The 25,975-nt window shown below is 40.4% G+C and overlaps 1 protein-coding gene across 2 annotated transcripts in view; it reads left to right on the top strand.

Moving 5' to 3' along the window:
• The first annotated feature begins 257 nt into the window (after positions 1-257).
• nfatc2a (nuclear factor of activated T cells 2a) overlaps positions 258-25,975 on the top strand; it is a 156,167-nt gene continuing 130,449 nt past the window's right edge. For both annotated transcript variants that reach the window (XM_068048166.1, XM_068048167.1), the window contains exons 1-3: positions 258-627; positions 3,999-5,028; positions 11,448-11,610. In XM_068048166.1, coding sequence (XP_067904267.1) covers positions 525-627; positions 3,999-5,028; positions 11,448-11,610 — 1,296 coding nt within the window. In that variant the 5' untranslated portion in view covers positions 258-524. The remainder of the gene's footprint in view (positions 628-3,998; positions 5,029-11,447; positions 11,611-25,975) is intronic.

Raw genomic sequence — 25,975 nt, forward strand, 5'->3', positions numbered from 1 at the left:
TTATTGTGTTCCTTTCACAACATAAAATGTTTACACAATACAACTTGCAAGTTTAAGTACGGAAACTCATTCTTACATATGTAGCGTTTCCATTGTTTATTTTTAAGTTGAGTCCCTGCTGCTGTCTGTCAATAAGAGGCGTATTCTACCGACACTGACTGACTGAGTTGGGTGTCTGAGTTCAAAGGACACGCCTGTTTTCTGCACGTTGTAGTTGTAGCAGGAAGCAGCTATTGTTGAACTTGTCAATTCGAGAGTAGTGTCATTGAGCAACCCGGGGAAAGACTTGCTGCTGAAATTTGCCAAGTACTTGTAGTAGCGTTTATTGTTTTGGGGTTATAACCAGCTAATCCTTCATTGGCTGTGGGGCCCGTACTTTGATAACAAAATCTGATGTTTTGAAAAGGTGCCTGATTCATTTTTTTTTCTGGAGTGGAGAAAAGTAAAGTGCAAGTTCAAGTACTGTTGCTCTGTGAAACGTTCGTGTTGTAAGTTAAGTTGGTAAAAGTCTCAAGTGGTGACAGATGAGCTTCATTTACCATGAACCAGACCGGCAGGTCGACTCAGAAGAATTTGACTTTTCGGTACTTTTTGACGATAGCCACGATGAAGAATTTGCCACAAAAGGTTTGTAAGATATATTTAATTTTTTTTTTGTCATAAAAAGAAGACAGCATCATCTTTGAAGAATTAAGTTTCGCAGCGTCCTGATTTAAACTAGTAACTGTCGCATGAGGCACTCATGTATCTCACCTATTTAAGAAGGGCTTTCCAAATCAATTTATAGACTTGTAAAAAAGGTATTTCTATTACCCCATAATAGTTTTTTTTCCGATAGAAACTTAGTGAGTACCATATTTTGATCAGCAGTATATTATTTAGCATCAGGAGTTTAAACATATTAAGAAATCCAACTGACCAAAAAAATATAGCGCAGGTGATCACATCTTATTGAGGTCAAACTGTTGCTTTCAGATAAAGTACCACGTTGAGTAAAAATGGTGCCTGAATGTGGATGTACGACTGTGCTCACAATGCACTGAAGCAGTCACGTATTGCCATTTTTGATGCAACAATTCTTTCAAAATGCGCTGTCTTGATTAGCACAGTTCCTCACTGACTGGTACAGGCTGTGCAGAGATGGTAACTGGGTTTCATAATGGTCAGCAGTATTGGTTTTCACTTCTGGGAACAATTCAGTTAAAATCCCAAGTTTGAGATTGAGGACTGCACGTGGTTACTGTCTCTTAGGTTTGCTTATATCATAGGCTGCCTGTTGAAGTCTGTTCCAAGTAGAAGCGAATCTGAAACATAAACTTCGTCAATTAAACAGTTTTAGTTCTGAAATGCTATTTGTAGAACGGAATTGATCAGGGTTGAATGATATTAGAGTTTTTTTTAAACTTTGTTGTCATCAGGCTGGGGAAGAGTGTTTTGCATGAAGGTTATTTGCTTCTGTCAGGAGATTAAGTTGGTGAGAGTAAGTATGTGACCTATTACTTTCAACAGTACATAAGTTTTCGGTGATCAAATACCGCTATGAAACACAACCCATGGAAAATATTACTGAGATGTGATAAAATAATTCTTGGAAATAGGGGAAAGTGAAATTTAAAATAAATGTCAGCACTTGGTGTTGTAGAATAATTTAAATCTGAAATCCAGCATGTGAACCTCTGTACTTGACTTTAGAGTTCAAGAGCGGAGTGGATTTTCATTCAAATATGACTTCTGATTATATTATCTATTAGAAACAAGATTTCATGTTCACATATTACTACATTGATTCTACTGCAGGATAGCTCACTTATTTGGAACTGTTTGACAAAAATATAAAATCAATGCATGCTATAAAACTGATGGAAATGATTGGTATCTATGGGAGACCAAACTTATCCTTGTTTTGTTGTCTGTTATCAACTTAACAGAAAGACATGGAAAAATGTGTTTCTCCTGCCCTCCAATATTATGTTCCTGTCCTCAACACTGACTCATGATGAGTTACAAGTCCCTGGTTGCCAGTCACATTGGCCCTAGGTGATCATTCTTAATGTGTGAGCTTAGACATTGAGGACTGGCAAGATATTTGTATGGGCATCATGACTCAATCCTTTCTCACAGCTAATGTAGCATGCATGCAATGTGAGGGCAACTGTAGTATTCTACCTACCTTCAGGCAGACTAAGGTTAACTATCTCAACATAGACAAATGATTGAAACTGGAACCTTCCTAGCTTCGACAGCTCAGTTTCACATTTGTCCCAATCAGATGTCTGGACACTTGTTCACTTCCAGCAAGAGTCATCGTATAAAGATCAGATGCAGGATTTCCTCCCTTCCCAGGAGTGCTAGTACCAATTATCACTTTATCACTATCCTAGCTGAAATCAGCAAACGACAAGTGACCTGTGACCTCTTTGCTCTGTGCAGTGCAGCAGCACATTGATTAAACTTAACATTTTAAGAATCTATTATTTAGGATTTTGTTGCACATTCTTTAAAAAAAAAATTATTCTTGGGATGTGAGTGTTGCTTGCAAGACCAGCATTTATTGCCCATCCCTAATTGCCCTTGAGAAGATGGTGGTGAGCCGCCTTCTTGAACCGCTGCAGTCCATGTGATGTAGGAACATCCACAGTGAAATATATATGATTATATTGCCAGGAGAGAGATACAGTAATAGTATTTTATAATATCAAATAGTGTATAAGATGAATGTAAAGTATGCGGAGTAATTACACATAATATCATAAACAGACAAAGATGGTAGAATAAGTTAGCATCTGATTTGGATATTCTTTTTACATTTTATTGTTTGTTTTCCAGTATTTTACTTCTTTTAAATACTATTTTCATATATTGGAAAAAGCCTGTCAAATTGGAAAGGTTTCCACATGGATCATCAAAAATATGGCATTATGCTTTTATACTTTTTCAGACTAATGATAGGTGTAAGTTACCTCAACAGCTCAAAGGCTAAAACACATAGACCCAGGTTTTGCGGTCAGCAGTGAAGTGATGGTGCTTACCACTGATCTCAAAAAAAGCTGCCTACAAGGATCTGGTGATCTCTGTGGCGTGGATTTCACCTTTTTCTGATGTTAATTTGAATCTGGTGCCAATTCAAGGAGATCTCCAGGCATCTTGAAACAATGATGTCATCAAGCAGGGTAAGCAGCCAATCACATTGAAGAATCCTCACAGACAGCAAACCAGGAAGTAAAATGCATTGATTATCCTTCACTTTTTATTAATTTTACGAGAGCATAGTAAGGGTTGGGATACATTAGAATCTGAAATATCATAAACAAACATAAAAACTAATTACTATATTAAAAACTATGGATTTTTTTCATAATGGAGAAATTTGACATTCTATAAATGTAAAATTAGTTTTCCGGGGCAAAGGGATCGTTCAGCTTTAGTTATGACATAGTACACCATTAACAACACAGTAACACCTTATTAAGAAGGTGTCACATTTTCAGTGGTTTATAACAGCAAGACTAATGGCAGACAAGGGGAAGTTCTTAACAGTTCAGTGATTTCTAAAGATTGCCGTCTGTGGGGATTTCAACACACTCTGTGGAGGAACAGGGAATCACTGACAGCAACTTCTGGCTTTCCGTGTTTAACTGCACATGTGCGGACACCAGAACTTGCTTTTAGTTTCACAGTTGTAATGATGACAAAGTTGACAGCTTCATGTCATTACAACCGCAAAATCCGGGCCATCATTCCAATATGAGGGTGGTTAGCTCCCTTCTTTATGAACCTTTCTTTCAGCTCCCCCTGTATTTTCAGAGTCCAAATTAGGGCAACTTTTCTTTAAGGTTTTTTCTCAGCTTATTTTTTGTTCACATCTTCAGGTTACTAACTCAGGCCTGAGAATATCAGGGTGCTATTTGAAAGTTAGCAAAATATGGATACTGTTATCCAGTAGGCATTTACAAATTTATGGGCTTGCAAAATAATAACATGGTGTTCCTTTCTTTCAGAGGCAGAAAATGTTGCTGCTTCTCACAAAAGCATTGTTCCTCCTTCTGGGATTGGTTATCCAACTGTGGATGTCTCCCACTATGGATCTCAGTCATGTAGCTCCATGGCGTCTGCAGTATTAACTGGAGAACACATGAGTGAATATGGCCAAGTGGAAAACACAGATTTCAAATATTACCTGGAAGCTGCAAAGCCCCCTGTATCATCTGGAGTAGAAAGCCCAAGAATCGAGATCACACCATCACCTGGACTGTTTCATGTAATTCCACATGCAGTCAGCTGTGGAGAGCAAACATATCATTCTCCCACTACAGTTCCTAGAGTTACTTTGCCTGTGCCAGGTTCTGAAAGCATTATATACAGAGACCCACTCAGTCCAGCCAGTAGTGGCTCATCCACAAGTTGGCATTCCTTTGTGTCTCACGAGTCAAGCTGTTCCCATTATGGCATGTCCCCTCAGACATCTCCTTTAACATCTCCATGTGTCTCACCAAAGAATGGCTCAGAAGAATATCAAGTTCAGGGTGCTCACCATTCTCCAAGAACATCTCCTGTCAATTCTCCATCAACTCACATTGAAAATTGGCAAGGTGCAAGGTCACCATCCCCAACCCCCCGACCTTCTTCAAGGTCGTCATCACCTTGTGGAAAGAGGAGGTATTCCTGCGACCGCTCAAGAACTCCTTCTCCACAGGCTTCACCAAGAGTTATTCCAAGAGATGAGCCCAATTTGCACCAATTTTCAAATTCTGCAAGTCTTGCCGATGCAATGAGCACTCTCACCACAGATTCCAACAATGACTTAGGTGAAATGCTTCCAATAAAGGCTCGGATCATGGATGTTACTCCACCACCGTCCCTTAAAGCTGACATGTGTAAAGGTGAAAAACTTGCTAGCTTTTCCACAATGAATTTTGATGCGTTTTCAGGGCCATGTCAGGATGTGAAGAAAGATGTCTATAGCATTGATCCAATTTTTCTGATGCCCCCTCATCCTCCTCATTGGACAAAACCCAAACCTCCTTGCAGGTACGTTTTATTTTATATTCCATCCTGTCTTCAAAAATCAAACGGAATGGATTATTTCACTTGGGTTCCAACTAAAGCCCTAATAACTATGTAAGATTTCTATTGATCTTTTATTACAATCCTATCAGATGATCCCTTAAGTTAATACACTAATTCAATTAGTGAATGTGACAAAAATTTAAAACTTATTGATAGCATTTCTTGAATCTCAACAAATTGAAAAACAAGGCCCATAGTTTAAAAATGGAGGTGAGGCGCAGGTAGTTATAATTCAAACATGGATTAATATCATACTCAACATAGAGATTAATGAAAGGAAGGACTTACTAAATAGTTTTCTTTCACTAATCTATGCCAATGACTATTAGACACAATAACAGTGCTAACTGGTTTGGTGTAACCTACTGGACTAATCCAGATCTTTACTGTGACAGTGAACTGATCATGTCAGTCATTCTACCACACCTCATCTTGCAGTACCAGGTGAGGGCAACAGGTCAGTGGGCATTAATATAAAACTCCAGTCAGTTCAGTCTGCTAATTTAAAAAATCCCAACCTTGATATAATAGCAGGAGTGTTAATCCACAGTTATTGGAGCAGATCATAATATTTTTTATTTTGTTGATTTGTTGATGGTTAAATGTTAAAATAGTGTTAATTCTGCCAAAAACAATGTCAATCAAGTAAAACAGCTCATTTAAAGTAGAATACCACTAGAAAAGTCAGAACCTTTAATGAATGCTGTGAGTTTGTCACTAGATTATAAAATAAACTTTTGGTTCCATTTTACACTTCTTCAACTCAACACACAAAAATTAATGGAACAGAGTTGGGCTGATGATCACCAAGAGCTAATACTTTATGTGACCAATGATTACAGATATCCTATGTACTGGGAGCAGCCCTGTGTTGTGCCTAGAGCACCAGTTTATAGTAAGGGTCACGCAATGCAACCCCAGGCTAGACATAAGTCCTCCATTACAACAAGGATAAAACTTGAATAGCAATAAAAACAGAAAATGCTGGAAATACCTAACATGTCTGGCTGCATCTGTGGAGAGAGAGACAGAGTTGATTCAGATGAAAGGTCAATGATCTGATCCCTGTTTCTCTCTCCACAGATGCTGCCAGACCTGCTGAGTATTTCTAGCACTTTCTCTTTTTATTTCAGATTTCCAGTATCCACAGTATTTTGCTTTTGTTACAGTTAACCAAAAGGTTGGCAAGAAATTAGGCAAGAAATGGAACGGCTAACTAAAGACTTTAGTTTTGCAAAGGTATTCAGATTGCACAATTAACTGAGTTTTATACATCATCTATTATTTGTAAAGATTTGTAACTCCCCAAGATGGTTTACAGATTCAAAAAATGGTCCTTATTGGATTCAGTATTGATCAGTTTTTTCAAATGCTGGTTTTAAAATTTAAGGATTTTCTCGTAGGGAGGAAAGGATAGAGTACAGAGACATTGAAGGTATTTTTAAAATATGCCACCATGCAGCACCTAATTATGCTGCATTTTTCTTTCTGTTGCTTTTGATGGCACAATGATTCTTGATTTTTTTTAGGAAAATACAAATATAGTAATTCAGTTACCAAGCTTGTTGCTCTTCACCTTCAGTGGCCAGTCCTACCTCAATATTTAAAAGTTTGAAAACTTCTGAATTCTACAATTCAGCAAGACTTCTGCAAATTGCTAATCACTTTCATCTTGTGCCCCTCCTCTCCCCACCTCTGTTCAAGGGGATGAAGGCAGCCAATAGTTGTACTTATAGTATTTGCATCAGTATTTTATTTAAATTGTGGGAGTGCACAAAGTTCATGAGAGTATTAAAAGTGACGTAGCTGGAAATTTCCAGTGAAAAATGCACAACCTACGCTACTTGTATGTGTTGCACTTTGTTTGAAGACTGTTCCCCAATTTCTTGCAGTGATGGTTCATCAAAAATATCCATGCAGTTGTGCTAGAGGACTGCAAATATTGGCATTGTGGTGGCCATAACATTTGTCAGCTGTGGCTCAATGATTGCACTCTTGCCTCTGAGTCAGGAGGTCATAGATTTAAGTCCCACACCAGACACATGAGCACACAGACTTGGCTGGCACTCCAGTACAGAACTGAGTGAGTACTGTACTGTTGGAGGAACTATCTTTCAGATGAGAGATTAAATCAAGGCCCGGTCTGCCCTCTCAGGTGGATTCCATGGCATTATTTGAAGAAGAGCAGGGGAGTTCTTGTTGCCAAGGTTTATCCCTCAACCAACACCTAAAATAGTTTATCTGGTCATTTATATCATTGCTATTTATGGAGCTTGCTGTGCACAAATTGGTTGCTTATACTGCTTAGGTCTCAGCTGGAGTATTCTGTTCAATTTTGGATACCACACTTTAGCAAGGATTTCAAGGCCTTAGAGAGGGTGCAAAAGAGATTTACTCAAATGCTACCAGGGATGAGAGACTTCAGTTATGTGGAGAGACTGGGGAAGGTGAGCTTGTTCTCCTGAGAGCAGAGAGGGTTAAGAGGGGACGTCATGAATGGTCTTGATAGAGTAAATAAGGATAAACTGTTTCCAGTGACAGAAGTGTCAGTAACCAGAGGGTGCAGATTTAGGGTGATTGGCAAAAGAACCAAAGGTGACAGGAGGAAAACATTTTTTGTAGCAAGTTGTTATGATCTGGAATACACTGCCTGAAAGAATGGTGGAAGCAGATTCAACAGTAACTTTCAAAATGGAATTGGATAAATACTTTGTGGATAAATTTACATAGCTATAGGGAAAGAGCAGGGGAGTGGGACGAATTGGATAGTTCTACCAAAGTGCCAGCAGAGGCATGATGGGCTAACTGGGCTCCTTCTGTGCTGTATCATTCTATGATTATTTGATGACAACAATGACTACACTTCAAAAGTACCTCATTGTCTGTAAAGCACTTTGGGATATCCTGACACTTCATAAATACATGTCTTTTTTAATATTTGCATAAAAATGAAAATTGTTATCTCATTCTGTAATTGCAAACTTGTAATTACAAATCTATAACTTGTGTTTGGACTCCAGAAGTTCATGCGTTCCACTTAATAATAAGATTGAAATTCATCTTCGGGTGCAGAAATATTAAGAGGTGTCCCGCATCTACCTCCTCGCAAAGAAGCTTAATCACCTTAAACTTTAATGTTAACATCAACACTGATTGTCTTCACTATTCACACATATCCCCAAATCCTCTGCTGAACTATTGGCCCTAAAATTACATTGCATGTCAGCATATTCCATCCATAAAATTATGGATGAGAATAGGTGGATTTTCTCTTTGGATATCAATGGTCACACTATTGCACCAAAACTCTCCTTTCCTTTAGATCAATAGTTTTGTTACTGCAGGTAATCTTTACTAAATTCAGAGTATATTTCAAGCTGAAACCAAATTAGCCCATTGTGTTTGGGTCAGCATATATTCTAAGCGTGCATCATTTCTGCTTATTTCTAAAACACAATACAACTTAGATCATAAAGAACATTGAGAATAAAAGAGTGGAGTTGGGATACAGTGGAAAGTTAAGAGAAAGTTAAGAAGAAAGGTTGAGGGAGCTAGGGCTTTTCTCATTGGTGCGAAGAAGGATGAGAGGTGACTTGATAGAGGGGTACAAGATGATGAGAGGCATAGATAGAGTGGATAGCCAGAGACTTTTTCCCAGGGTGGAAAGGGCTATCACCAGGGGGCATAATTTTAAGGTGATTGGAGGAAGGTTTCGGGGAGATGTCAGAGGTAGGTTCTTGACACACAGAGTGGTGGGTGCGTGGAATGCACTGCCAGCGGTGGTAGTAGAAGCAGATACATTAGGGACATTTAAGCGACTCTTGGATAGGTACGTGGATGATAGTAGTATGAAGGGTATGTAGGTAGTTTGATCTTAGAGTAGGTTAAAGGTTCGGCACAACATCGTGGGCCGAAGGGCCTGTACTGTGCTGTACTGTTCTATGTTCTATAATCTTCTGTTTTGGTTTAATATCCTGGTGCTTGTAATTCGTTAAAAGGAAACATGGTCTAACAAGATGATAATTTTGTTTGTCCAAATAAGGACCTGGCATTGGTTGAAAAATGCACCACAAGAATCGTTTGCTATTGAGTCAAATTGTGAAGTGGATAGGGAAGTGAATCTGAGAAGAGAAATGACGGAATGTAGAACAGGAAACATTCCAACAAAAAAAGTTTGCTTTAATGTGATGTATAATAATACAATGCATGCAAGACAGGAGATATTTTAACAACAAATCACTGTTCCACTACAATATGACTAATGCAAACTACGTCCATCACAGTTCAGGGATATCAGAATAATGTGAACTAATCTTGCGATGAGCAGTGAGATATATTTTAGGATACAAACTAACATATTAGAATTTTACAATGTTTTTCAAATAATCTGTGGCTAACAATTCGGTGTAAATTAAAATTGATCAGAAGCCATTTTATTATACCGATAGATAATACTGCATTAGATTTTGAGAATGTGTTTCCCTTTTTGTCAGATGAAAGTAGTTATGGTTAGTTATTTGCCTCTTTAGGTAATTCCAGCTACGTTCCCTTTTTGGGTGTTGAGGAGGTGTGGGGGGTGTTTAGGGATTGGGAAGGTGGGTAACCTGCTCCCTGTGTCTGGCAGTGCTACTCTGTTATTGGCTGAATGGCCCTTTCCAACCTGTCATATACCAGAAACTTGCTGCATGGGGCCCTGGTTCAGATCTGCATTGTGCCATTCTGCAGTATAGCATCTGGCAATCCCAATGCATTGCACAACATACCCAGGAGAAGCTTGTGAAATAATTCTGGTCAATTAAAAATAATATGTTGCTTTGTTATTTATGTGTTGATGTTTTGCAAAATGACCATACACATAATTATGAAAGTGGATAAATTCTAAAGAGCTTGATAAGTCTTAGTGGGGCTTTATCCATATTCAAATAGGTTTGGGGAAGATCTAGGAACAGAATTTGAATGATGAGATGAGATGAATGGATTGAACAGTCTTTCCTGTCTTGTATTATTAATCACACTGGTCAAGAATTTATGGCAATATTTTTATATGATCATGCCACATGTGAGTTATGGTGACTTTATCCGTGACCGGGGGAGTTCTTGACCCTCACTTTTCCCATGAGATATTCTGTTCTTCTTTCAGCCACATGTTTCCTGATAGAATTTTAGCATATTGCTGTGCTTATTCTAATGACTTTTTGATATTACTTTTATATTGTGAATTTGGCACATGTGAAATTGAACAGAGGGATGACATTACAATTCACACAGTTCATATAGCATTTATTGTAATGATTCAAAGTTTTGATTTCATTACTATTAGGACTTTAGAATTACCTCCATTTATTTCATAACTTTTCATGTGTCTGGTCATCCATTGGACCATTTTCCAATGTCAACCAATCACACTCTACATAAATTGGCTGCCGCGTTTTCCTACAATATATCAGTGACTACACTTTAAAGTACTTCATCGTCTGTAAAGCACTTTGGAATGACCTGAAGTTGTTTCTTTCTTTATACTGTATTTCATCATTGCCCAACAAATGTGAAGATGTGACACACAGTCAATGGAGATTTCTGTAGAGGTGAAAATTTAACATATTTCAATTTCTTAACATAAAAAAGTAACGACAACCTCCCAATAATTTGACACACTGGATTTTCTTGCTCCCATTTGCCAGTTCACAGAAATTGACTCAAGTCCATCTCACCTCCACTTGGCCTTTGTTCCCTTCTCCATCCCACCTCTATCTCCCACGTTGCCCAACTACACCAATCCCTAGTCTCCTGCTCCATTTCATGCTATGCCATATTTTCCAGGCTACCCATGTGCTGTACCATAGGACATCTACTGGTTTTGTGGGCAAAAGTATAAATTTAAATCATCATGTAAGTTTTTACAACTGTCCTTCTGCACCTTAGTTTCTCTGTCCACATTGTTACATGTGGGGTTTGAGTACTGCAAGAAAATGTCGCACCTTGGCTGGTTGCATCTTTCAGAAATAAAACTGTTTCAAACTGTAAAACCAAGACAATATCCCTCCTGTGTTGCAAGAGACCTAAGATTTGTGCTGTACCAGTTCTCTGTGCCATGGAGTGCCGGGATATCGGTCTCTCCTATATGTTGATAAGAGGAAGTGCACAAGCGGGGATAAGACTCTTCCCTTATGGAGCATTGGGATAATTAGAATGTGCATACATATGGCAGAAAGCGTATGAGTATATTGCCAAAGGATAGGATGAGATCAATCCATGAATACTCAAAAGAAGAACTGAGCAAAACTTGGATATGTATTTTCTAAATACGGCAACATCTATTTGTTTGTCAAGATCCAATTAATTATAAAAATACTGACCATTATTTTGTTGTTTTCTTATAGCATCCCTTCTCTCCCACATTTGGAGTGGCAGCTGCCGAGTCAATCAGGACCATATGAATTGAAGATTGAGGTACAGCCTAAACCTCACCATCGGGCGCACTATGAAACAGAAGGAAGCCGGGGTGCAGTTAAAGCACCAAGTGGTGGCCATCCTGTGGTCCAGGTAACCTAGTTAATTGTGAAAGATGGTTTTATTTAGTACTAGAAACAAACTGTCCAAGCATAATTTTGGTCTAAGCAAAGACTTTACCACAATTATTATTTTTTGTTTTCTTAGCTCAAGATTAATTTTATTGCAAGACTAGGGCACATTTTAAGTAAATTGTAATCAATTGATTGCCTATTTCTTACTTGTAATACAGAGTCATTTTAAGTTTTGCATTTTAATTATTCTGTTCTAAATATGCCTGTAATGCATTTATCCAAGAGATGTCTTGACTCCTGAAGCACAGACAGGTTTCGTTGAATTTAAAACATTTGGAGGTGATTTTCAACAGCTATTTCACACTGTAAAACAGGGGTTGGGAAGTTGATTTTTTGGGGGAAGGGCAGGATCTTGGCTGTCCTAAGGTGCACCTAGTACAATTTTCAGATGGGCCTTTAAATGGCTGCAGAGCATGACCATCTGAAATGCTACTTGTAGCACCCCATTCACACACACTCCATATACTTGTACCAGGCGATGAGCAGCCTAATCAGCAGTCCTCATAGGGACCATTCTGTAAAAGACCCTGAAATGCTTTTGGAAATTTTTGTGGGGCATTATATTAAGCACTCGACAGTTCACCTGAATTATGCTGAGGAGGCCAGAACCTGAAAATGGTTTGGGCCTCCTGACGCTGGCTCCAGGCAATCAGTGCAGTAACGCCACTGACTGCATAATCATTTTGGGCTGAAGTTAAAATTCCTCCAATGCCTTACGGTCTATTTCGAATTCCTACCACCCTGCTGTGTCTCTTGGAATCTTTTGGGGCAGGTCTTTTACTGTGTTGTAAGTACAGTGCGATTTAAAAAATCATTGGGACCATTGGAAAAACTCTCACCAAATGTTAATGCTTTTCAATAGGCTGCAATTCTGCTGTGGTTTTTGCTGAAATACCCTGTTTAAAGTTTCAAGTAGAGATCAGAGTTATACGCTTATTTAGCACATCTGATATCTACTAACGCCTCCCTCTGAACTCTTGATTGGTTGAGGCATATCTTAGATTTTGGAATACAATTTGGAGCCCTGGCTAATGTGGATAGGCGAAAGTTACTGTTTTGTATGGTCACCTGTTTATTAAAAGTAAACCGTGAAATTACATTTCTCACTCTTTGCACTCTGTCAGCGTCAGGTACTCCTCCTCAGTGAAAGCATGTGTTTAATGCAAGAAAAAGCCTCTTAACACTTTCCTTAACTGTAAACCTCAGAAGAGCACCTCCTTGGATAGCTGTATATTTTCATTTTTCTAGACGCTCGTATTATCACTTCTGAGATTGACAACCAAGTTAGGTTGTACTGCAGATTCAGGCTAGGCTATAACTGTAGCGAGATGATGTCTCAGGCAGTGCAGCTCACCAGGTGTACATTGATGAGGCCCGGCCCTCAAAATGAATCAGGCCTCCCACCATAGGTATCAGGCATCAGGCTGTGTGTTCTGTTAGTCAACTTCCCAAGGCTAAAAATTCCCTTTGCTGCCTTTCCAATAAATATCTAGTCATTAATTGAGACCAATTTGTTTTAAGAATGTATCAATTATTAGTAACACATCCTGACTACTACTTCAAATAACCCTTAAATATGAACTGTTCTAAAAAGAAATTCCCCTGATAACAGAAAGTTCTGATGGTTCCTTGGTCTACACACCAATTTTTTTGTTGTTGCATAGCATTTGGTTGCCCTCATTTTTTTTATTTTGTTTGTGGGCTGCACATGAGCTGGCTTCACATCCTTTGACTGAGATCTGTGGTTTTTTTCATCTTGATGCTTCTTCCTCTATTTTTTATATCTGGCCAGACAGAAGTCACAGCATTTTGCAAACATAAGGCATGCACATTCTTGAACAGTCCAGTATTTGTTTGAAGAAAACAATGTTATTCCCCACCTTACACTTATTTAACATGACAATTAGTTCTTAGGAAATATATATTGTTTAATTTTATGATACCAGAAGAGAAGTATTGAATTAGCTTTGCCTAAATTATCCATCACATTTTGAGACAGGGAATAGGCAGCAACAGATATTACATTTCCTGGTAGCGTAATGCTAGTGTGGTGCAGACACTTGTATGTATGTAGTATAGTGGTGAGGGGGAGGGGAGATAAAATCACGTGATGATAGAGGAAGTTGTTCGTGAAAGGACGATGAAACAATATTAGAAGTGTGTTCCGGAGAGTCAGCATATATAAACATTCAAATGTACCTACAAAGAATGATATGAAAGGCGATTTGGAAATGGAGTACATTCATTTGCATTTTAATAACAAATAACTCCTGTTCAAATTTTTGCCCAGTTGTTTGTTATTTAACAACTATCAGTTGTTATCATAAAAGTCTTACAAAGTTCAGATTTTGTTGATAATACAGAAAAAAAATCCTTTCTTTATACTAATTCTGTGACATTTGAATTATATATATTTTTTAAACTGTAACAGCTACTTGCATGTATATTTCAACATGGTAAAATATCCTAAGGCGCTTCACAGGAGTGGAATGAGCCAGAAATTGACACTGAGCCTAAGAAGGAGACAATAGGACAGGTGATCTAAAGCTTGATGAAAGAGGTAGGTTTTAAGGAGTGTCTGAAAGGAGGAAAGAGGGGTGGAGAGGTTTAGGGAGTGAATTCAAGAGCTTAAGGCCTAAATGGCCAAAGGCATGGCCTAGAATATGTGCTTAATTCTAAAGGGGGTCCAGGAACAGAGGGATCTGGAGGTATATGTGCACAAATCATTGAAGTTTGCAGGGAGGTTGAGAAAGCCGTTAATAAAGCATACGGGACCCTGGGCTTTATAAATAGAGCCATAAGAGTATAAGAAGAAGGAAGTTATGATAAACCTTTATAAAACATTGGTTCGGCCAAAACTGGTTTGTGTGTCCCTTTCTGGAGACCATATGTTCGAAAGGATGTTTAGGCATTAGAGCGGGTGAAGAAAAGATTCACAAAAATGGTTCCAGGGACAAGAAATTTCAGTTACATAGATAGGCTGGAGAAGCTGGGACTGTTCTCCTTGATGAAGAGAAGATTAAGAGGAGATTTGATAGGGGTGTTCAAAATCATGAAGGGTCTGGAGAGAGGAGATAGGGAGAAACTGTTCCCATTGGCAGAAGGATCCAGAAGCAGAGAACACTAATTTAAGATGATGGGAAAAAGAAGCAACAGCAACATGAGGAAAAACATTTTTACACAGTGAGTAGTTAGGATCTGGAATGCACTGCCTGAGGGTGTGGTGGAGGCAGATTCATTCGAGGCCTTCAAAAGAAAATTGCACAATTATCTGAAGAGTAAAGATTTGCAGGGGTATGGAGAAAAAGTGGGGCAGTGTGACTAAGTGAGTTGCTCTTGCAGAGAGCTGGCACAGACATGATGGACCAAATGGCCTCATTCTGTGCTGTAACCATTCAATGATTCTATGATAAGTCCTGAGAGGTATTGAAATCTATAACATTCTGACTTAAAGCTAAGAGCTCCGCTGTCACTCAAAAACAAATGTGGGAATAGTTACGATAAGTTCTGTTTCTTCCCCCACCCACAAAGAAAATTCTTACCAATGGTATACCTCGATTCCATCAATGCATAAACTAACTGAAGAGAGCAGTGAGAAAATGTTTTATTTATGTAAGGTTGTGAGGCAGACCTGTTTTCAATTTTTTTAGTCTTTGTTTTAGTTATTGTTATGACCAGGTGAGAGAGGTCTAGGGTTCCCTTTCAGCCTTCACCTAGTCTTACTGTAACAGGGTTTAATTTTAAACACACAGTGTTTTTAGCTCCCTCTTGGTGAATCCCTGTTCCCCACTTTCCAATTATAAGGCAAAGAAACCAGCAGAAACAGGTTTTATCAGGTTTAATGAAAGAAGATTGAAATGTTATTAAACTTAAACTCTAATTCAGTTAACACCTACGAATACATGACGCGCCCACACTAGCATGCACACGATACACACATGCACAAAGAGCAGAAGAAATAAAGTGGAAAAGTTTGAGGCAATATCTGAGGAGGTTTCTTGTGTTACGGGTCTTCGAGCTCACTGTAGAGTCCTTGATTGTAGGTAGATCTTGCTTTTCGTTGGGGCCCAGTATTCTTCTTAAACCTTGTTCACTGTAGGAGACTTTTCTCTCTCGGGGTTCATGTGTCTTCAGTGGATTCAGAGGCTTGTGAGAAAGAGATGGGAGCAGGCAGGAGAGGCTGTGGCGAGCCAGCCAGCAGAAGTCTTTTCAATCCAGGAGCAAACAGCTTTCTGCAGACGCTAAGTTCAAACTGCACAATTCAGAAACCCCCAGGTTGCCAAGCAGGTTAGTCATGTGACTAACTGGTCTGACCACGTCTTGGCTCTGTGTATTATCTTAGCAGGGAATGGAGTGCACGTCCCTGCCTTCAATGTCTGTTAGTATGTCAATGTGTTTTTTCCAGCCAAGGTCTGGCAGTCCTTGTAACAGGCCTTCTCCTCTTCCCAGAAACAATTTGAAATTTAATGTCCATGTGGTGAAATTAATATGCCTCATTCTTGGCAGGTGGGGGCCTGAATGACTTTTATTTTTGTGCCCATTTTTCTGTTCATTTTCTCCCCCAAAGCAATTAGTCCTCTGGGCGGCACAGTGGCGCAGTGGTTCGCACCACAGCCTCACAGCTCCAGCGACCTGGGTTCAATTCTGGGTATTGCCTGTGTGGAGTTTGCAAGTTCTCCCTGTGACTGCGTGGGTTTTCGCCGGGTACTCTGGTTTCCTCCCACAGCCAAAAACTTGCAGGTTGATAGGAAAATTGGCCATTATAAATTGCCTCCTCGTATGGGTAGGTGGTAGGGGAATATAGGGAAGGTGGGGATGTGGTAGGAATATGGGATTAGTGTAGGATTGGTATAAATGGGTGGTTGATGGTGGGCCGAAGGGCCTGTTTCAGTGCTGTATCTCTAAATAAATAAATAAATAAATAACCCTCCAGCCTGAAGTCAGCAGGGCTGGAAATAGATGTCTTGTATTTTTCCACCCTCTTCAATGACATCGTGAAATGTGAGCTTCTGCCCAGCTGTTATCAATTCTCTGACCTTGCTCAGTAAACTGACCTAAATTTGGCTATACTTGACCACAAACCTAACTCATCTGTGAAGCAGGTAAAACAGTTTCAAGTATGAAAGAAAAAGCAATTGCAATTCAGGCATCCATCCGTGTCTGGCAACTACCAAGGCTTAAACAGTTTTCGAAATTTTTTTAAGCATTAATAAAAACGCTGTGCATCATGTTATAAGTATTGCATCTGAGTCAATACATTTTGCCTTTCTACTCATCGTCTTTTGGTAAAGATGGACACTATGGATGGATACTTGTGATTACTAATCGAGGCACAGTTTACTGATTATTTCACTTCCCTTTTTTTATTTTCTAAAGCATTACCTCATCCCATAATAGCTGCTTCTTGCTTATCTCTGTGAATGACAACTCTCTTGTAAATTTAAAACAAAACTTAGCTCTTTGCCATGTTCTTCTTAACTTTCCATTTCTACCCTTTTCATTCCTTTAGCTCTGTAAGGTGGTTCAATTCTGCAGCCCACATACTGGCAGAAACATAGATGGTGAAATGGTGTGTCATTGAGTTTGAAATCAGTTTTAATGTGAGTTGTGCCAATGTCATTTGTTGGAAACGAGAATTACCTCGAAAGTGGAAAAGTCTTTGTCATTTGGTCTTGGCACTTTGAAATTTCTGTAAGGCATTGAAATTCCTACTAACTGTATTGCACGTACATACAGTTCCTTTGCCAGACATCTGCAAACATCATCAGTAAAATTACAATTCTGAAATTTTTTAGCTCAATTTAAACTTAGACTTTTGAAGTCGCAGTTTCATGCTGCTATATAAATTCCCTTGTCAGCCCTCCAGTAACTTGTCTGAATTGCCATTTCTCCTGTGAGCCTGGGCGGTGAGTGTCAGCAAGATGTGGGAGTGTCAAAGCCAAGCTCAACTGTGCTCTCACTCAATGTCGACGCATGCGTATTTTTCTACTGGAGTCGCGAATAAGCAGGAGCCTGGCATGGGTCAAATGTAGCACCTAGCTGAAATGAAACGTTAAATGTTTTACAGTACATGGAAATGAGAATGAGACCACTGTGCTCTTCCAAACGGTCAGATTACTTCACAATGAATTGTTGAAGATAACGTTTGTTGTTAACTGGAATAAGTGATTACAGCGTCAAAACCACCTATTCTACCTAAGGAAATTTTTCTTTCTATGTGACACCTGTTTTATTGTAAGGCACCTTTCACTTTTTCTTTGCTTGTGCCTTCCTATCCATTCCTATCTGAAAATCAGGTATATGACCTGCACCTAAATCTCTGCCAATAATGCCTTGAAACCACCTGGTTGGGGATATGCAAGACTGATCCACGCAAGGTGAATCCTTCTCCACTTTTTCTTTCCTTCCTGTGTGGAGTGCCTGGCCTTCACTCAGTGTCATTGCTATGATGAGGAAGTCATCCTCTGGATGATTCTGTATCTCATTGGTTGTGACGCAAGTGTTATCAGACTCCCTCACATTCTGTCACTAAGCCATATCAAAAGGATTTTTTTATTTTAAGATTGTTTTAGTTATAATCAAAGTGATTCAAGCAGCATAAAACTTCATTATTCCCTTGTCTCACATTAGCCTTTTATTAAGAGTTTAATAAAAAATGCATTTTTTTAACTCGCTTCATGAACAGTTAGAGTCAGACAAGAACCTAGAAGCTATTATTCTTGGATTTCATGAAGTAAGCTAGGAAGTTGTTTTTGGCCCAATGCTAAAGGTGGGTCCTACATACCTTTTATTAAGTTCAGATGTTTGCTCCGTAGAATTAATTTGTTCAAAGTATACTTATTGACATATGACATGGGAAAATGACCCCTTTAAATCTGTGTGCATATGATCGCCAATGCTGGATTTGTATTTCAGAAACCACCCACACTAGGTTTTCACAAAAACAAGGCCACCTAGAATGGAAGAGCATGACATCATCAATGAACCTTTTCCCCCTCCCTCATCCCCGGGCTAGATTATTTAGATATCTGTAAAATATTCAGCATGTTATGAAAGAAAATCCAGAGAGGTTTCTGAGTGGCCCCAGTTATTTTGATTAGACGTTGACTGAGACCCAAGCATAAATTAAATCTAATAATCTCCAACTATTAATAGTCACTCGGATGTGTCAGATTATAGAATCATAGAATGATGCAGCATTGAAGGAGACTATTCAGCCTATTGTGTCTGTGCCAACTCTTTGAAAGAGCTCTCCAATTAGTCTCATTCCCCTGCCAGTTCCCCATAGCCCTGCAAATTTTTCTCCTTCAAGTATTTATCCAATTCCTTTTTGAAAGTTATTACTGAATCTGCTTCCATCATCCTTTCAGGTCATAACAACTCATGGCATAAAAAAAAAATTCTCATCTCATTTCTGGTTCTTTTGCACAGAAGCTTACAGCAGCTACTTGTCCTGCAGAGCATACATTTAGGGCATGGCAAATACAGATTGTGTCTAAAAGCATTAGCACTGATTACAGCTCATAACTATCACCCACTACGCTCAAATCCATCTTTGTTTCAGAAAGAACATTTCACTCTCATGTAATTTATTTTGATGATATAAAAGTTAATGTACTAACAAAGCAGAAGTATTCAGAATTGCATATTTTAAGAAGAATTTCCTTTCTAATACAGTAGCTTGACAAATCCTAGTGTTGGGTTTCTACAGGCTGAGACTGGTTAAAAACTGTGAGCAAAATGCTCCACGTCACTGCCTTTCTAGATTGACATATGAAAACAGCTCCTTCACCATACATGGTTATGAAAAGGGAGAAAGGGAGTTCTATATAGATCCTTGGTTAAAATTGTTTTTCTATACGATGTCATTTTTCTAATAAAGAATACTCAGTGCATTGGTGGTCACTGCACATTAGTAAATGTTAGATTGAGGAGTTTATGTACTAACACCAGTGTCAAATGTAAGCCCTACAGGCTGTGAAGACATTCTGTTGCCGTTCACATGCCTATTTCATTATATTCTAGTGGGTCGTATTTCGATCCAAGTTAGTTGTTCTGTCACTTCAGTGTGTTCACCATCCCACCCCTCCACCCACACCCTCCCAAAACCCCCAGAAGCCTTTGGGGTAGACTGAGTAAATAGTCAAAAGAGATTTAACCAATTTAATTATTTCGGTGATGTGGACATACCTCCACTGTAGACCATAAATAATAGGTCATTAACTTTACTAAACTTGTAGGAGGGTTTAAGTTTTGAAAAAGCAGGAGTTATCACAAGACCTATATAGTCTGACATGGCATTAAAATACTCAATCTAGCTGTAATGCTACATGAGGCTTACATGATTATTATGCCTTTAAATCAAGAACTTATTGTACTTTATTTTCTAATAATTAGGAATAACAATACTCGCATTGTTCAACTTGAGAATTCAAAGGGCACGGCATCTTTCATCTCACTTTCCACTTTGTATCATGCAGAGTTATGTAACAATGTAATTAGTCAAGAGCCATGCAACATATGACGTTTCAACTCAGTTTTAAAAACATCATGCATTAGTTATTTACCATGTCTTTGGGGGAACAGAATACAACAGTATCAGATAAAAAGAAATGTGGCTCTTTTGCAAGTTGTATGCATGTCATTACATTACACAGCTAGCACTTACATTTTGCTACCAATGTCGAGAAACACTATGGATGCAAAATTGGGATTGGTAGCACCTGTTGTTTGGGCACAGCAGGTGCTGATTAGGGACCAAAATGACATCTAATACTTCTGCCACGAATTGTGCCAGACTCCATCTTGATAAAGAGCAAACAAGACATGTCCTTTGCTCATGGCTGAAGCAGGCATGAGTCTATTTTCATATGCAAATAAAGGACCTAGTTCTGTTCCTTGCTACAACTTCTGGTTGCTCAGATGCAGCTAGCGCCAGTGCTGATTGCCTCTGGGAAAACCAGCGTTAAACACCATGTAAGTAGAAAAGTATTTACCATAATCTCCACTGCTTGGGCTCCTGAGCTCTCCAACCTCTCTCCCGCCTCTGATTTCCAGGTTCCCCCTATCTCCCGCACACCGGCCTGACCCCCTAGATCCTCTGACAGCACTCATGACCTCTGCTCAAGGTCTGCAATCTTCCTACTCAACCCTGTGACAGTAAGCTTGAGGTCTGAATTCCTCCTTCTCAATCCCTGACAGCACATTCAGCCTCCCCACCCCCAGCAGTATCCCCGAGACCTGTGATCTTCCTACCCGACTCCCCACCGAGCTCTAATCACAAACTCCAAGGCCCACCCATTCCTCCTCCGGACCCCCGCGATCCAACTGCAGCTCCTACCACAGTGCCTTGCTTCTACATTATGATGGAATCCAGGGCGGCTCGGGCCTCCCCTTTTGAGCTAAGGCTATTAATACTGTGTGGATAAGCCGCCCAAAAATCGGCATGCCTGAATTTCAAGACTCCCACCTCCTTATGACAACAGAATAAAGCATTTTATCCTCAGTAATACAGTTTGTAATTGTTATGTGTGAAAAAGGTCACAGAACAGGTTTATATTTGTTTCCCATTTTCAACAGTGGCTCTGATCTCCAGGTACCCTCTATCTCCCGCACCCCGACCTGACCCCCTATATCCTCTGACAGCACTCACGACCACTGCTCAAGGTCTGCAGTCTAGCACAGTCTAGCAAATAAAATTTTAACTTTGAAATTAAAAAAAGCACAGCAAAGCTCTCACTCGGTGCAGCTTAATACCTCCCCCTTTTCCTGCCCACCCCCACCCAACCCTGCACTCAATTTGGAGAGAAACTCTCACCCCCCCCCCCCCCCAAAAAAAACTCTTGAAATTTTAAGTTGGATTGAAGCTAGAGGTCTAAAAAAAAAGTTGACGTGCAGCTATCCTATGAACCAGATACTCAGCACTATATATGTGTGAATATGTGTGTTGTATAATTATAAAGGGGCTGCAAGAACAGAGAGAACTGGGAGTATTGGTGCACTAAATGTTTGAAGGTGGCAGGATAGGTTAACAAAGCAGGTAATAAAGCATATAGGATCCTGGGCTTTATAAATAGAGGAATGGAGCACAAAAGCAAGAAGTTGTCCGAAATCTATGAAAAACACTAGTTCGGCCCCAGTTGGAGTATTGTGTCCATTCTGGGCACTATACTTTAGGAAAGATGTAAAGGCTTTGGAAAGGGTACAGAACAGAGTTACTAGAATGGTTCCAGGGAAGAGGGACTACAGGATAGTTCTGTGAATGGACGGAAAAGCTGGGGATGTTCTCCTTAGAACAGAAAAGGCTCAGACGAGATTTAGCAGAGGTGTTTAAAATCATGAAGCGTTTGGATAGAATAAATGAAGAAAAACTGTTTTCAATGGCTGAAGGGCTGTTAACTATAGGCCACAGATTTACGGTTGCAGAATGACCAGAGGTAGCATGAGGAAAAGCTTTTTTATGCAATGAGTGGTAAGTATTTGCAATGCACTGCCTCATAACATGATGGATACAGATTCAAAAGTAGCTTTCAAAAGGGAATTGCATAAATATCTTGAAGGAGGAAAAATTGGAGGGATATGGAGAAAGAGCCAAGGAGTGGCACTAATTGGATTGCTCTTGAAAAGAGCCAGTGCAGACTTGATGGTCTGAATGGCCTACTTCTGTGCTGTACTAGTCTATAATTCTGTGCAGGTTGTTAAATCCCCTAAAAGTGCAGTCGGGTAAGGATCCTGCCGTCATCCTGCCCACTTCTGGGTTTTACCAATGCAAGTGGGAAACACACATACAGCTGTCAGATAAGTAATTGTAATTTGCAAATAGGTAATTAACTGCTGTTTTAATCCTGAATTCTGGCTTTAACAGCCAGAGTTTGGCTTTCACAGCCAGAGTTTGGCTTTCTTGAGCTGTGTGGAACACGCCAGGATCAACCAGCTGAGAACATAGCGGAGAGTACTTGATCAGTGAATCTGACAGGCTGGGAAGCCTTCAAAGAGTGAAACTGAAGAACTCCAGCCATGCCTAGGTGAGAACCTGGTGCTCACAGAATTGCATCTGAGAGTGTGCTTACACTGCTTGACAAGTGTTTTCCAACTTCTTGGAAGTCAGTTCACCTGTCTTGGACTTGAGTCAGCCTTCACCATGGCATGGGAGCAGCTTCTGCAGCTCAACCTTGCACCTCTGATAAGAAACAGCAACAACAACTGCTTTCTCCTCAGCCACAGGCCGCTCCACAGGGCAGAGGGTATGGACACAGAGATCAAGCCTGTAGAAGGCAAGACCCCCAGCACAGGATCTGCAGGCAGATGATCAGCTTTGTGGACATGTCCGAGCATCAGTGTCTCCGGAGGGTCAGATTTCATGGCAAGTCATTGCTGATATCTGCAGCCTCCTGGAACAAGATCTCCTTCCCAGTGGACCAGGTGGGAATGCGTTGCCAATGGCCGTCAAGGCACCTGTCACTGGATGGCCCCCTTCCCCCACGGCCCCCCCCCCCCCCCAAGAATTCCAGGTTTCTGTCTCTCCCTGGAGTTCTGAGCTCCCTTCTGCAAGGAGAGAAAGCAGAGTGTTATGAGTGTTAGAAATGGATTGTGTGGAGAATGTTACGACCAGGTGAGGAGGGGATCTCAGGCTCCCCTATCACCCCTTCTCTGGTTTGACCGCAACACGGTTTATCTATCTTTAACACAGTGATTTAACTTACCACCTCAGTGAGCACTTGCTCCTGTTCCTCTAATGTAATTGCAAACAAACCAATCAGACAAATTTTCTTGAGTTTAAACAAGAAAGATGTAAGTTTATTAACCTTATCACTCTAAACCAGATAAAATGACTAAAATATGCTATGCATCACACACACACACACACACACACACACACACACACACACACACACACACACACACACACACACACACACACACACACACACACAGATTACAGAGGGAAAAACAGAGTTGGGAGGTTGGAGTAGAGTCTGTAATAAATGGAATTCAAATACTGAATCTCAGTCCCAGAGTTATTAGTTGAAATTGTAGTCCTGAAGCCCTTGCTGGGCTGCGTGCATGGTTTGGGCTTGCTTCTCAGGTTCCAGAAGGAGAAGAGGGGCTTTATCCATGTCCCATAGTTGCTGTCTGTGCTGGGCTGTAGATTTGAGGCTTAGTAGTTGCAGCCGAGGTTACTCTGGGTCTTTTCTGGAGAGGAGAGAGATTGCAGCTCCCTTGATGACTTACAGTTACAGTTTGCCTTCTGAGTCACCAATCACAATCTCTGGAGTGGCTCAAGGAGTCACGTGATATGACCATCACTTTGTGTTTGAATGAGCATCTTCTGGAATGGTCCCTGAAATTCAAGACTCTTCCCTCAGGCTGCCCAGACATACTTAGAGGGAGGGGTTGGCTCTTTCAAAGTCAATGGGTGTCGCTGGCCTTTGACGACCAACATTGACAAGGCTATCTCAGATAATTGAATCAGAGAGCATCCCATGGTTCTGGCTTGGCTTTGTCAATCATGTCTGTCTCCAGTCTAATCCTTTGGTTTTTTCATATGCAAATATTTGTGGCTATTGTGGCTGCTAGCTGTTCTATTTTAAACGTTATTTGTAACAATTTCCATTAAAAGTCTCAGGCAAAGTTCCACATAAGGAAATAAATATTTTCCATTTGGCATGTGGGATTTTCATCACAAGAGGATGGAAGGACATTTGTGGAGAGTGACTGTGAAGCATGGGTGAGATGACACAAAGGTGAGGGTAAGTGTTGGCTGTTCAGGTGGGGATGTGAGGAAGTACCTGAAGAGAGAAGAATGGGTTGAGCTACAAAGTGTGTTGTTCTGAGGAGTGTTGTGCAGGATAATGCTGCGAAGGTCAGAGTGTGGAGCTTGGCACCTGCAAGTGTTATGCCACTCACCTTGCTCATCCCCCTGAAGTCCTTGAACCTTTTGGTGCATTGCCTCCAGCTTGAAGGGACCACAGTGCTGCTGCTTAGTTCCTCCGCCACTTCCATGCATGCCTGTATGGCTGGAGAGGCTTGCTCTTCCTCCCTTCCTTGGGAAAGATCACCTCAGTGCAGTCTCTCAGATCCAGTTGCCAGGTAAGAGTGAGAGGCTCAGTTCCTTCCTGGGTCTTCTCTGCATTCCTATGGTTGCTGCAGTTTTGGGAATCTGTGTCCAAGTCAGCCACTCAGATCCATATCAGGGTCCCTTTGATTAGAAATCCTTCCTTTGACAGATTTGGCCGGTCTTCCCGCCCACCCTCTCTGAGCAATTTCCCCGACCTAAATTAGTTCAATGACAGGAAATCCGGCATTGGTGGGGAGTGACAGGGGGCAGAAGTGGATGCTGAGGCCGTAGCTCGGTTGAAGAGTCCCCACACCAAAGCCCCTTTCTTTGACAGAAGCGTTCCTGACTCGCAATGCGCCTCCCAGCTGCATGCGGGTCAGTTGAAATAAAATTCTGCCCTATGATTCTAACCTATCATGGTCTCTACCTCCCATCTCATGTTATCACTACTGATGTCCAGAGATAATTGAGCACAACTGCTGAGTATCTAGTGATACATCTCCACTGTTCAGGCTTGGCCTCCTCTCCATGGACAAAATGCCCCGGCCCCAGCTCTTAGGGGGAAATTGCACAATGTTATTAGTTCAATGACAGAGAAATTCCAGCGTTGGTGAGAGGGACAGGGAGCAGAAAGAGAGGCAAAACACAAGTCCATGTTTTTGCTGTCCTTTTGGAACTGTACATGCAATTCTAATCCGGGGGAGAGGGGCAGGCATTCTGCCTGCCCTCTTCATGTCCTGGCAGCAATTTGTGGGCATGTCTGGGAGTGTTTCTTCAGGAATTCCATTAAATACAGTTTGATTACAAAGCCAGTTTTACATCTGCAGCTGAGTGTAAGTGCTGAATTCATTCTGGGCCCCAAAATTAAAAAAAAATGCAAATGACATTCAGACCCAGAGGGATCACTTGCAATTGAAATAGGGGCCTAATAGTGTTGGAGAGAACCTATTTTAAAAAAAAAATGTGCTTCATTTCATTTTCAGCTCAACTAACCTCTGGTTCTTCCTCTCAGAGTGGTACAGTGCATCCTCGAGATTATGCTGCCTTTGTGCAGTGGGCACTTACAGGTGTGGGAGCCTGACCCTATTATTTATATGACCCACTCCCCAGGATTTGGGATGCAATGGCACTAATTGATTGAATTTCTGACTGTGTACTTTAGCCTCAATTTAGCTATGTTAGTATCAAACTTGTGTCTTCTGGTCTGTTCTCACTGTCTTTATATCATCTACATTTCCCAGCCTGTTTAAAAAAAAAACATGGATCG

Source organism: Heterodontus francisci, chromosome 16 (genome assembly GCF_036365525.1).
Source record: "Heterodontus francisci isolate sHetFra1 chromosome 16, sHetFra1.hap1, whole genome shotgun sequence".
In the NCBI taxonomy this organism is placed as follows: domain Eukaryota; kingdom Metazoa; phylum Chordata; class Chondrichthyes; order Heterodontiformes; family Heterodontidae; genus Heterodontus; species Heterodontus francisci.